Source organism: Pezoporus occidentalis, unplaced genomic scaffold (assembly GCF_034315485.1).
Source record: "Pezoporus occidentalis ecotype Australia unplaced genomic scaffold, CSIRO_AGI_Poc_V1 ctg52, whole genome shotgun sequence".
In the NCBI taxonomy this organism is placed as follows: Eukaryota; Metazoa; Chordata; class Aves; order Psittaciformes; family Psittacidae; genus Pezoporus; species Pezoporus occidentalis.
In genome coordinates this window covers 2782667-2796922 of record NW_026915858.1, presented here as the reverse complement: position 1 = coordinate 2796922, position 14256 = coordinate 2782667, and the positions used below count along the sequence as shown (strand labels likewise).

At 34.9% G+C, this 14256-nt stretch overlaps 1 protein-coding gene across 6 annotated transcripts in view; it reads left to right on the top strand.

Annotated features, from left to right (window-relative positions):
- RYR2 (ryanodine receptor 2) overlaps positions 1 to 14256 on the top strand; it is a 382151-nt gene that overhangs the window by 238116 nt on the left and 129779 nt on the right. For all 6 annotated transcript variants that reach the window (XM_062637382.1, XM_062637380.1, XM_062637379.1 and 3 more), the window contains 10 exons: positions 5145 to 5353; positions 6192 to 6544; positions 7434 to 7548; positions 8309 to 8469; positions 9133 to 9292; positions 9555 to 9641; positions 10294 to 10520; positions 11118 to 11919; positions 12435 to 12635; positions 12721 to 12826. In XM_062637382.1, the coding sequence (XP_062493366.1) occupies positions 5145 to 5353; positions 6192 to 6544; positions 7434 to 7548; positions 8309 to 8469; positions 9133 to 9292; positions 9555 to 9641; positions 10294 to 10520; positions 11118 to 11919; positions 12435 to 12635; positions 12721 to 12826 (2421 nt within the window). The remainder of the gene's footprint in view (positions 1 to 5144; positions 5354 to 6191; positions 6545 to 7433; positions 7549 to 8308; positions 8470 to 9132; positions 9293 to 9554; positions 9642 to 10293; positions 10521 to 11117; positions 11920 to 12434; positions 12636 to 12720; positions 12827 to 14256) is intronic.

Sequence of the window (14256 nt, the reverse complement as noted above, 5' to 3'; positions counted from 1 at the left end):
CCTGGTGCATTTAAATAATAATTGTTTTCCATTTATTAGGCAGTATAACCCCTTTGAGGAGTCAGGGATTCTGAGGGAAACTGGAATTCCATGAAATTCTGAGGGCAACCTGTTCGACCACTATTTTAATTTCAAAGTTGATGAAATCACAATGTAATTTTTGTGGTACTTGTTTCTAGCTGCAGGTTCAGAATTAAACAGATCTCTATTGAGTCTGAAACTGCTAAATTAATTCCTGGTTTGACATGGAGCCCCAAGGCCTTGGTAACCATGTCAAACATTTCATGTCAGCATCAAGCCTCTCAGATTTTTCTCAATATCCTTATAATTCACACTAAGATCCTTTTGTCTTTGAAAAGAGCTTGCCTTTGAAATAAAATGTATTATATTTTTTTCAAAGGAATGTGCTAATTTATCTCAGATTTAATAACTCTCAACCAATACTTGTGAATATTGTATATATTACAGATATATTGTATATATTAAATATAAATACTTGTAAATATTTTATGGTAAATATTACTTGTAAATAATCAATACTTGTAAATATTAAATTAAAAATTATTATTCATTATAATATTTACAATACTATCAATATTGTAAATATTATTTACAATACTTGTAAATGATACTTGTAAATATTAAATATTATATTGTGAATATAAATGGTATCCCATATACCATTCATGGCGGGGGAGCATCTGTATGTATGTGTGTATATACAATTGCATGTATGTAACACCCAAATTAATCTTGATTTTACTAGAGCTTTCATTCTTTTATAGGCTGCCTTTAGTTTGGTTTTGTTAATGGCTCTTACTTAAGAGCATTGAGATCTTTCTGCAGGTCACTTCTCTCAGTGAATTGTGTGCATGCCATGGGCTGCTGCAGAGAGACCGTTTGCTTTAGGGAAAAAAAAAAAGAATTTTTTATTAGAGCCCAGTGTCTTGCTTTGGAGGACAGTCTGACTATAGATCAGTCCTGTAGTTTTTAATTTACTTAGGAACAATATAAAGGGAATGTGGCACTCTCCCAGCTTGCTCATAGGGCTCATGGGCTGTGTCTTAGGTCGTACTAACAACAAGAGTAGCTCTTTGGGATTATGGCAGACTAATTCTTGAGATAGATACCATTTCAGTAGATTGTCAGTCATAATTGGATATTATTATTTGTGTAAGAGAAGTTTCACACTGTAGGTACAAACAAGTACACTTGTCAACTCATGATCTCTGTGAGCATGGATTGTTTGTAGTGAGTGAAAAATTGCATCAGGAGGTTCATCTTGTATTCTTGAAAGCAGGGGACATGATAAAGTGTTGCTGTCCTATGCTTTTGCCACTTTGACAGAAATGATTGATAGAGAGTTACTTGTTCTGATGGTAGTGATAAAGTCTTTCTACTTGGTTTTCTATTTCATACAGTAGAATAAACGCTTTGCTCCATAGGCTAGTTGTGCATGTAGAGACTAAGAGTCAGATCATGGGTGAATCATAGAATCAGCTAGGTTGAAAAAGACCTGTAAGATCACAAAGCCCAGCTGTTCCCCCAGGACTGCTAAGTCCACCCCTAAAGCATGTCACCTTTTTATGTAGCCTCCAGTGTGCAAGGGCTACACAAGATCTCTGATGTAACACATCTCAAATGACTGGATACTCATTTAGAGAAGGGTAATGAAAGTTAGTTTTTATTCCATAATAAGACATGTAACTGCCTTACCAGCCCACTCCCTATAAAATGAGAAGCCATATTTTTACCAGGTATGGAAATGCCCTGAAACACCCTTATGACAACTATACCATTAAGAAATCAGTGCAGAATTTCACCAGAGACAGATGTAGTGCTTCCATGATAAGGACTGGCACTGGTGTTTATATTTCATTCATACAGAGCAACAGTTACTGTGGAGAAAAGTGTCAGCTACAGGTACAGTACCATTCTGTCATCAATTCATTTTGTATTGGTGAGAAAGGTTGTGATCTTGATTCCATATTGGTTACAGTTACAGGATTGTTGGAAAATACTAGGTTAAGAACATCAACGCAAGTTTTATCTGTATAGGAATTTTTTTCTGGGCTTCTTTGTTTTCTTTCTGGCAATCTTGCAAACACCAATTAGCATTTTATTTGTGTGTGTGTGACTATTTTCTTCATGTCTAAGAATGAATCTGTGAGATCTTTTATCCTGAGCCCACAGGAAAAGTAATAAGCAGATTAGCAGTTTCTGTGCATTCTATTTAGGAAGGGCAAATATTAGTAATACTTTAAATATTTTACATATTTTAAATATTCCTGTTTGATTTAGATTTTTGTCATGTATACGTCTTAATCTTCATGAATAGAGTTGATCATCTTTTGGATTTTGGACTGCATCTGGTTATCTAATCAGCTCTTTCTATAATGTATGCTTACCAAATTCTGCTGATAACATCAGCTGCTATTGCTTTTTTTTGTTTTGCAAAGGAATTATTTTGCACTTGATTTGAGGGCTGTAATAGAGAGGAACTGTCTATGTGTTAATTTCCAAAGTGCTGGAGATAGAGCTTGCTACTTCCTTTCATGAAATACTTGACCTGTGCAGAAGCATAAAACAATTGCTCATATATGTAAATATAAAAATATATAAATAGATACAGACATATGTATAGATGTGGCATATTCACAACTGATCAGTTTACATCTCCTTGTCTTTGAACACTTTTTGGTTCCTCTATGTTTTTTATGAAAATATAACAGTATTTGTTTCAAAAGTCTGGCTAGGTCACTGTTTTGTTTTCAACAGCGGTGAATAACAAATGCCTGTAGATACATGTCAGAACAGGATAAGTAGATTGCAATGCAGTCACCCAGCTTCCAGTGGTTTCTGGTTCAGGAGCCTTCTGGGGCAAACATGACATGTTTGTGTTGAATAGCCCTGATGTTTTTGGGGTTTGGTTTGTCATTGATTTTTGTTTGTTTGTTTTATTTTCCCTTCCCACATGAAGATCTAAACACTTTTTGAATCTATGTGAGCTTTTAGTGTCCATGATGCTATATGACAGAGATTTTAACAGCATTACTATGTGGTTTATAAGGAAGTTCCTCCCTTTGTTTTGAGGATTGCTACCAAACAGTTTCTTTGATCATAATTCTTTTTTGAAAGACACTGAAAATTATTTACTGTTCATTTTCTCTGTGCAACTCATAATGGAGGTATGTATCATACCCCCTTTATAATTTTTGAGTCTGAATTACCCTGATTTCTTTAATTGTTGCTGATAAGAGAACAGTTTAATTCATGTTGGCCATTTTGCAGATCTATTATATCTATTATATCCTTTTGGACATGTGAAATCATAAGATTCTAAAATTGGATGCTATACATTAAATAGTGAGGTGATTCAGACAGAGCACTTGCCTTAGGCAGCATATACCTATGTGGTTTATTGAAAAAAGTTATGTCATTTTTTGATTGACATTGTGAGGATTCATGCTGTTTCTGTGAAAATCCATTCTCAAGCAACTTAGAAGGTTGTCCACAGAAGGTTGTTACTGTTCTTTCGTAATGAGCTGGGATTTATAATTTTGTTGAAAATAGAATTTAGTTCTTGGCTTTGCTTAAAAACTTTTTCAATATCTTACAGTTTCCTTTAACTCAACAGGAAGCTGAGGAAAGCCTAGTCTAGCAGGCCAGCCACATGCATCTATGTATGCAAATATAACTTTCCTAGTTATATGTTGTATAATATGATTTTGTGCCATTTATTGCTGGAAAATGTTATTTATTATCGTCTTTCACTGGATTTGTGCTAGCAGAATGGACATAAATTATGTTGTCTAAATTCATCTATATTATCTGAGAAGTTGGTGCTTTGTGATTTAAGAGCCTTGCTGTGAAGATGAAAGTCTGGACTTGAACTTATAACTAATAGTGTATGTCCTTAAATTTGTCATGCCTAATATATATATACATGATAAACAATCTTGTGTATCTGTAATAAAATCTTCAGAAGGGGATACTGAAGGCTGGTCTTCTATCTGGTGAGCAGTCCTGTAGATGGTGCTCTGGAGTTTGTTTTTGTCTCTATAAAGAACCTATCAACCATTTTTTATCTGTGCAGACTAAAGAAAAATGAGGAACTCTACTTGTATTTTGTCCTTATACCCTTCAATACTTGGTACATTCACATGAACTAGAATAATTGAAGAGAGGTTTATGATTCTTGTTGTTACAAAAAAAAAAACATTTTGTTAATAGCTAGGTCAAATGACTCTACAAAGCAGTTTGTAGCTGTGGTAATTCAAAATGAGGATCATCATAAGAATTAATAGGTTTTTTAGGGATTTTAGACTGTGGTGCTGAACCTGACAAAAAAATCAAAAAAGGAAGCCCAGACAGTTTTTAAAGAAGTGCAAAGGGGTCACAAGTGAGTCCCCTGTGCTAATGAAGTAATGAGAACAGATGCATACAAGTGTGAGGCTGATTCAAAAGTAAAACAAAACAAAACAAAAAATCCAGCTGAAAAGGAAACTACTACAAGTTCCATAAAGCTACAGCATCATGTTGTCATTTCTCATTAACCAGAGTCACAAGTATTACAATTTTTTTTTAATTAATTAATATTAATTAAAAAAAATAAGTTACAACATGCACTTGTTGTGAGTTTGTAATTTTTTTCACTACTATAGCTGTATGGACAAGCGCTATATTTTTTTTAAAGTAATACCTGAGGTTCTCTCAAAATACCGTGACTGACGGAATTTTAGGAGGAACATTTAAAGTACTAAGATTTTAAATAAAATTGGCAACACTCTACCAGTTTATCAGAGGGATTAACCAATATCTGATTGTTGGACTCCTCAGTGTACACTTAGGCTTCTGTGAAGTAAATGGAGTCTTGCATGAAAAGTTCTATGACTATTTGATAACTTTTTTTTCAGAATGATGTTTGTGGTACGCTACTCGGTGATATGCAAGAGGTGACGTGCTATTGAAGACTTGCATTTATACTGTTTGTGGGTTTTGTTTGTTTGTGTGGTTTGGTGTTTTTTGTTTTTTTTTGTGTTTTTTTTTTTTTTCCAAATAATTTTAAATTGGGTTATAGAAGAGAGCAGTTCCCTGATATTCATGACAACATGATAACCCACTTTCTTTTATCTTATTTTAAGGATTTCTACCTGTATGCAGCCTGGGCCCATCTCAAGTGGGAAGAATGAACTTTGGAAAAGATGTCAGCACTCTAAAATATTTCACTATCTGTGGCTTACAGGAAGGGTATGAACCCTTTGCTGTTAATACAAACAGAGATATCACCATTTGGCTGAGTAAAAGGCTCCCTCAGTTTCTGCCAGTGCCACAAAATCATGAACATATTGAGGTTTGTGAGATCCTATTAAAATGTTTCTAGACACTTCTTCCATGAATATGTTTGAATAATGTTTCTACTTTTGCAGTTCTAGACAAAATTTTTAATGTGATATGTTGGCCCAGTTCTGGATGAAACTTGCACCTGTTACCAATTTCTTAAATTGATGGAGTTGATAATATTTCTTTGTTCTTGAAATCTGTTGTGTCTGCACATGAGATTTTCAGGGACAAATTCTACAAGATATCCTCATTAAGAGATCCTTTTTCAGTGAGAGCAACGTTTGTAGACAGCTTCCGGAAATGAGGCATTTCTGCATAAGAGATACTGTGTGTTCTGGACTGATTTTTGTGTAACTAATTGGTTTGGATATTAATAAATATTTATTCACCAATCGTGTCAACACTTATGTCCCTATCAGTTGTGCATCTTGATGGAACTAAATTAATCATTCATTCTACCATGAAATCCTCCTGAAATTGAAAGAGCTCTTTTTCAGCTGATGTATGTTACACTTGTAGTATTTAAGAAGTAATTTGTGTTCTTGCATATGTGCATGTATGATTTATTTTGGTTGGTTTGTGTTGTTCTGGGCAGGCCTGGATTTATGTTGCTGAGATTTTTGATGTGAGTGGATATTTTTATGTAACAACGGAACAAGAGAAATACCCTTATGGTATTTATTTTCACTTAAAATGGCAGCACGTGATTACAATACATTTGATGGTTTACAGTATATTGTTTCAAGTTTTGAATGTCATGGATGCTTATTATAGAAACAGAAGTTGAATGTTTAAAAAGGGTGAAAAAAGCATCAGCTGCAAAACAACTGCGTCTTTATGTTTGGTAGGTAATGAGAATTGATGGCACCATAGACAGCTGCCCCTGCCTGAAGGTCACACAGAAGTCCTTTGGTTCACAGAACAGTAAAACAGACGTCATGTTTTTTCGATTAAGCATGCCCATTGAATGTGCTGAGGTGTTCTCAAGATCAGCTGCAGGAGGGTTACCAGGCCCTGGTTTTTTTGGCCCGAAGAATGACTTGGAGGATTATGATGCTGATTCTGATTTTGAGGTTCTAATGAAAACTGCTCATGGTCATCTAGCTCCTGATCGGACAGAAAGAGAAAAAGATGCCACAAAGTCAGAGTTAAACAACCATAAGGATTATGTTCAAGAAAAGCCTTCACGTCTTAAACAAAGGTTAGTAGCACATGTGGCTTGCAATTTTGTGTCTGTTCCCTAACACAGTAGGCAGGACGGTTACCCTTTTTGTGATTAAATTATATCTTACTCGATGTATAGATTAAAATTAAGCAACATTTTTGAACATTTTAGAAACCTATAATTTGGTGTATTGGGAAGGCTTTGTGATCATCAAGTGAAGTACATTTTAAAACCATGGAGATCCTTTCTGACAGAACTACAAAGTGACATGGAATATTTTTTCACATGGCTTCCAAAAAGCTGGAGATGTTAGATAATCTTTATGTAGAAATGTATATTAGCTTCTCATCTCACTCAATAAGTCAAATAATCATAAGAGTAGCAGACACTTTTATCCTGCCTAATTTTTCTTATGGAATCTGGATCAGAATGCCCAACTTTTGATGATGCTGTGGAGATGGAAACACTATGCCATTAACTGGACAATATTACTATACCTTTCCATTTCTTTTCTGCTCTTCTTAACCAAACTTGGTTTCTTAAATATTTCAGTTGCAGAATAAATCAGTTGCATATAGGTGGTGTTTTTAAATGCATTCTTCCAAAGTGATAGATGTTTAACAGCCTGGTAGTTTTAAGTTACGTGAATTTAGTTTCCAGTTAACTTTTGAATATATAATTTAAGCTCAGAGTTCATTTAAGCACTTTTTGAAATGAGCTTCTCTTTTTTTCTGAATAATTTATTTGGTTTTAATCTCTATGGAATTGATAGCCTAACTAGTGTTATGTACTTATAATGTAATCAATACTATGTATTTAGGGCCAGCATAAGAAATACATATTTAGGGATAATGTATCAATGTAAAATTGTGTATATATTGATATATTCAGCTTCTCATACAGATTTTGATTTTACTTATTACAGATTTATGCTGAGGAGGACAAAGCCAGATTATAGCACGAGTCACTCTGCACGGCTTACTGAGGATGTGCTAGCAGATGATAGGGATGACTATGATTATTTGATGCAAACTTCCACGGTATAGTAACATACGATTGGCATTTCAGCTGTTTGCTTTGTTAATCCTGTACTACTGAAGTTAGACCACTATATTCCTTTTGTTTTGACTTGTCAGTCTAAAAGAATTTCCACATGGAAACCCATAACTGAATTGAATCAATTTTTGAAACTACAATTAATAACACCAAACACAAAAGAGAAAGAATAAGTAGTTCTAGAATAATGGAATAAATAGGAAAAATTGCATTAAATAGGGTTCAGGACTATACTGTTACCCAGCATTTATTTAATGTAATTCCCAAGGAAAGTTCTGTGCAGGTTTTTTTTGTGCATCTTCTCTGACAAGATCAGCTCCATAAGCAGTCAGTCTTCAATTTTTAAAGGGAAAAAAATGCTTCTCTTCTGGATATATTCTTCTCTTTCTAAAAGATACTAGATACTAGAAACTGAGTCATCTCCAGTATAGAAACTGTAGCTGCACTACAAAAATATCCTAGAATGCTATGATGCAGAAGCCTACAATACAATCATATAAGCTGCATTTTTAATACTTTCAATTGGTTTTTAATATACATATTTTGTTAGCTGTATTTTGATTTGTGTTTATATTCTTTTGTTTCTTTGCTTATGAATTGCACTTGAAGAAGCCTATGCTGCTTTTGAAGAGATTAGTTGTTCTCAGATTTTAAAGCAACAAATTAATTCTATATCAAACTGATAAACTGGAAACCAAATATTAACATTTAAAGATTTTTATTTTTATTTTTATTTTTTGACAGTACTATTATTCAGTGAGAATTTTTCCTGGTCAAGAACCTGCTAATGTCTGGGTGGGCTGGATTACATCTGACTTTCACCAGTACGACACAAGCTTTGACTTGGAAAGAGTGCGTACTGTCACAGTTACACTGGGAGATGAAAAAGGGAAGGTTCATGAGAGGTTGGTTAGAATTTTCTTACAAAGATACATATTTTATACCCATAAAAGCAACTAACAATCTATAAACTGTAAATCCACCTGATTTAATATAGTTAGGTTTATGTTAAAAAAAATAAAATAAGATAAAGTATAACTTGTTCTCTTGCTTGTGAAGAAACAGCAATGTGATTATTACTCCATGTATATAGCAATAATCTAATCAAATCAATAGGCACAGCTTGTCTATGTAGTTTCAGACTATGATCTTGTAAATACTGACTTATGAACTGCTACAAAGTAGAGCAAAATACCTGGTAGCATTTTTGGAACTTTTTGATTTTGAGCAGGCCGGAATTGGAGCAACACCTCCTCTCAGCACTTCAGCTTGTGATCCTGCCAGAAACTGTGTGTTTAACATAAATGATTTGTAACATTAAATTTGAAAGTCAATTTTGTATCATAGAATTTTACAAAATATTTGAGCTTGTTAATATTTTGCAATCTTCAGTTTTTATTTTTTTCAATTATGAAGGCTAGGTTTCATTGAATTTTGGCACTGGTTATGCTTTGATCCATTGTTTTCAGCCACAAGAGCTTGTTGGTTGCAGGCATGCAAAGTTGTTCTTAGTCCACTGCATAAAGTTCACACACCATCCATAAATAAATCTGTCTTTTGACATTCAGTATAAAACGCAGCAACTGCTATATGGTGTGCGCAGGAGAGAGCATGAGCCCTGGACAAGGGCGTAATAATAATGGTCTGGAGATTGGTTGCTTGGTTGATGCTGCCAGTGGCCTGCTGACCTTCACAGCTAATGGCAAGGAACTAGGCACATACTATCAGGTGGGTATTTTTTTGATCATGTCTTCTAGTGGGAAGGGGGAAAACTGAATCTTCAGACTACATTTTATTAGAAACTTTTGTACAATTGGAAGGAGTTGTTGCTCTTATGACTGATTTCTCTACTCCCATTGGGATTTTCTCAGATTTTATTCAAAAGCTTACATTTATTGACTGTTAATACAGATATTAGGGGTGGGGGTGTTAATATGTAATAGTGTTTTGCTGTCTTCAGTGGTTATATATTTGTGCATCTTTGATTTAGGTTGAACCGAGTACAAAGTTATTTCCTGCTGTATTTGCTCAAGCTACAAGCCCCAATGTTTTCCAGTTTGAATTGGGAAGAATAAAGGTAAAGAATGCTTGGGTTTGTGCAGGTTTGGGACTAATATTTCAAATTATGATTTCAATTTTTTTTTCCTTAAGATTTTATTTTGGCTATTTGTTGCCTGCAATGTGCTGTTGTTATTGGGCATGTTTTCATGATTTCAAGTGTTTCCACTATTGCCATTTTTATTCTTAACTCAGTTTTAAATGGTTCATGTATTTAAATCACGGTTCATTGGATGAGAAGGGTTGTAACTGGTTAGAATTGACAGAGGATATTGCAGAGTCTTCTTGAATTTTCTGAATCTCATCCTTTATGATGAAATGAAATTACTGAGGTCAGTAAGGCAAATCTCTTACTCTACAAACAAAGCATGGATGACCTGCAGGTTAGATTGGGGTTTTAAAATTGTTTTAAAGTGCATTCCAACAGCACACTAGAGAAAACTGAGCTAAACTTTGCTTCCTTGCTTTTGAGACATGGATGTCTAACAAATCAGAAGATGTAAGAGAAGACTGGAGTTCAAATATCTGGTCCAAGGATGTGATGACACATTCCATTCAAGTTTTTAACTACTTAAAAAAAAAAAACAAACTATATTTCTTGAAAAATATAATATATTAATTGTTTGGTAAAGATGGTGAAACTGATTGTCTCTTCTGTTGGAATTTTCCAGAATGTAATGCCATTATCTGCTGGCTTATTCAAAAGCGAACATAAAAACCCCGTCTCCCAATGTCCCCCACGTCTCCATGTCCAATTTCTTACTCATGTGCTTTGGAGCAGAGTGCCAAATCACTTCCTGAAGGTTGATGTCTCTCGGATCAGTGAAAGACAAGGCTGGATGATACAGTGCCTGAATCCTTTGCAGTTCATGGCCCTTCATATTCCTGAAGAAAACAGGTTGATGTTTGTGTGTTGAAGTATATTCAATTTAAACAAGTGAAGAAATATAACTTTGTGATTTCTCTGTTACCTAGATGTCTCAGTATTTTGCCAGTGCCAAAACTGAAAATAAAATCACTGGAATATTAGCTAAGAATTCTAAACAAACAGCTTTGCCCCCAACCCTCTGCAAATGAACTGGTTAGTCTGTTGTCATTTTGCAACCCCAGATCTAAAAAAAAGAAATCATATAAATATCTCAACCTATACTAATTTTAAAATCTTATTTCAATTATCCAGATTCTTGTTTGTAGTATGAAGAAGTATTCTGTGTTAAGTAAACAATTTTGATCTTTCCCCACTGAAAAGAATTGAAGTTGTACATTAGAGCAACCTGAACAAATTTTTGATTGAACATTGTTATTAGTCCTTGATGCTTAGGTTGACATTGTTTCTTACATGAAAACTGAAATGTGGAAGAAGTCTCATCCCTAGAATTGATACTGTGCCAATGTTATTGTTAGGGAGAATTTTGAATTCCTTCACTTAAATAAGTTTTTGCACTGATGCAAAATTTACTGTTTGTCTTTTTGTTTTATTTGTTTTTCTCTGCAGGACAATTGATATTTTAGAGCTGACAGAACAAGAAGAATTGCTGAAATTTCACTACCATACCCTCCGATTATATTCAGCTGTTTGTGCTTTAGGTAACAATAGAGTGGCCCATGCAATGTGTAGCCATGTGGATGAATCTCAGCTCCTGTATGCTATTGAGAATAAATATATGCCAGGATTATTACGTGCAGGATATTATGACTTACTCATTGACATCCATCTCAATACCTATGCAACTGCCAGGTTAATGATGAATAATGAATTCATAGTTCCAATGACAGATGAGACCAAGAGTATTACTTTGTTTCCTGATGAAAACAAAAAACATGGCCTCCCTGGAATAGGACTTAGCACTTCACTAAGGCCAAGAATGCAGTTCTCCTCTCCGAGTTTTGTAAGCATTAGCAGTGAGTGCTTTCAGTTCAGTCCTGAATTCCCTCTGGAAACCTTAAAAGCCAAAACCATAGAGATGCTGACTGAAGCTGTTCAGGAGGGCAGCCTCCATGTCAGAGATCCAGTTGGAGGTTCTACAGAATTTCTGTTTGTCCCTCTCATCAAACTCTTTTATACCCTCCTGATCATGGGAATCTTCCACAATGGGGATCTGAAACACATCTTACAGTTGATTGAGCCCCGGGTTTTCAAAGAAGCAGTGAGCCAGGAGGATGAAATTGATTTCTCAGATAAAGAGCTGAGTTCAGGTGAGCTCAAGTCAGAAGAAGGAGCGGAAGAAACCAAAGGGGAGCAAGTGCCAAAGGAAGGGCTTCTTCAGATGAAACTTCCAGAACCTGTTAAGTTGCAGGTAACAATACTGCTGTGATAGTGATTGTTCCCATTTCTTCACAAATCCTTTTTTCTTTATTTGGTCATTTCTCTTTCAAGGAATATAGCATTTTGATGTTATTTAAACAGAGAAGTAATTTCCTTAAGGAAACAACAGGATTTAGTGTCTTTCTAATGATATAAACTTGTTCACCATAGGTCAAAGAACTGTTGTTTCATTAAATATATAATTGACAGTTACTTTAGCAATGATATTAACATGGAATTTTTTGTTTTTATGGATCTACACAGAAAGGAAATCCCCTAGAAGCAAGCGGTAAATTCATTCTCTTATACCTTTAATAAAAGTTTTATATTTTACATGTCTGAGGCACATAAATCTCTTGCAGATGCCAGGTATTGCTGGTGTAGGATTTCTTCACATGTACTAAATGACAGCATTAAAGATTTCAGTTGCTTTATTTCAATAACATGTAAAAGAAAGATATTTATTAGCTTGATAACTCTTCTTTCTCTTACAATACTGTTTCTTAGATGTGTCATCTACTCCAGTACCTTTGTGATTGCCAAGTACGGCACCGAATAGAAGCCATTGTAGCATTTTCAGATGATTTTGTGGCCAAACTTCAAGAAAATCAACGCTTCCGGTACAATGAAGTGATGCAGGCCTTGAACATGTCTGCTGCCCTGACCGCTAGAAAAACAAAAGAATTTCGATCCCCACCTCAGGAGCAGGTACAGCTTTGAAAAGACAATTTACTTTTTGTTGTACTCTACATGTGGCAGAGCTCTGTTTGAAGTTTTCCTTTGTTCTTTTAAGATTAATATGCTGCTGAACTTTAAAGATGATAAAAATGATTGCCCCTGCCCTGAAGAAATTAGGGATCAACTCTTGGAATTCCATGAAGACCTAATGACACACTGTGGTAAAGTCTTGTTATTGAATTTTTTTACTTTTTAAATTATATTAACTTTACAATAATTTTCTAAATAATTTCACGTAAGAAACAGCAACTAAGAAGTCTATAGATTACACTGTATCAGTTGTAAATATTGTCAAATAAAGGTGCTCATCTTGTAGTCAAAACTAAGGAAATGTTCTTAGCCTCATATATGGTCAAACTAGAAGAGAATGCAGAATGTTTTGCTTCATGAGGGAAGAGTGGCCTTTTTTATTCACCCATACAGAGTGCAGAAAATCAGACAACTAAAACCAGATTCAATAAGTTGAGAAGAATGGTGTAATGTCATGAAGAAACATCCTCTAAAATTCAAGGCTGCTAAAGAACTCCCCATAAACCCATTAATTTTAGAACTTATATTGGAAACTAAAAAAACCAGCAAAAAAACCAAAAACCAGAAAAAAACATTTGCGTGATATTTTTATTTTGAGGTTATTTTAGTGGGAGTAATAGGTATAGGTCAAGATTTTTAATTCCTTTACAATCTATGCTTGAATGAGTAAGGTTGAAAACATGAGAGGAATGAGCTGATGGGAATCCTGTTAAGTTCAGCAATGGGAAGTGCTAAGTCCCACGTGTGGGCAGGAATAACTCCATGCAGCAAGGACAGGCTAGGGACCAAACTGAAAAGTAGCTTGACAGGAAAGGACTGGTGATCCTGGTGGGCAACACAGTTAACATGATGAGCAGTGGGCCCTTATGTCCCCAAGGATAACCCAGTACAAGAGGGACATGGACAGACTGGCTGAGTCCAGGGAGGGGCCGTCAAAGATGATTAAATTCTTGGAGCATCTTTTGTACAGTGAGATACTGAGAAGACTGCTGTTTTTTTAACTTGAAGAGAAAGCCTTTGGGGGAAATATAGCAATGCATATAAATACCTGTTGAGCAGGAGGGGTAAAGAAGGCTGATTCAGACTTTTGTTAGTGGTGCCTAGTGACAGCACAAGAGACAATGGGTACAAATTGAAATACAGGAAATTTTACTTTTTTTCTTTTTTTTTATGTATTTGTTTTTACTGTAAGGGTTATAGAATTCAAGAACAGGTTTTCCAGAGAGGTTGTGGAGTCTCTACTTTAGGAGATACTCAAAAACTGACTGGACATGGACTTGTGCAACCTACTCTAGTTGAACTAGCTTTGAGCCAGGGAGCCTGGACTGGACAATCTCTAAAGGCTAATTCCAACCTCAGCAGTTCTGTGATTTTGTAAAGCTGCACATGCAAAGGTGTTTTTTTTGTTTTTTTTTGTTTTTTTTACATTTTTATGCTTGTTATTAGAATATCATGAAAGAGCTACTCTATAGTCAAGGTGGCTATTTTCTTATGACTGTCACTAGGAAGTATATTTACTGCAACTGTAGTTCTTTCACTTCTGCGTGTTTTACCTAAAAAT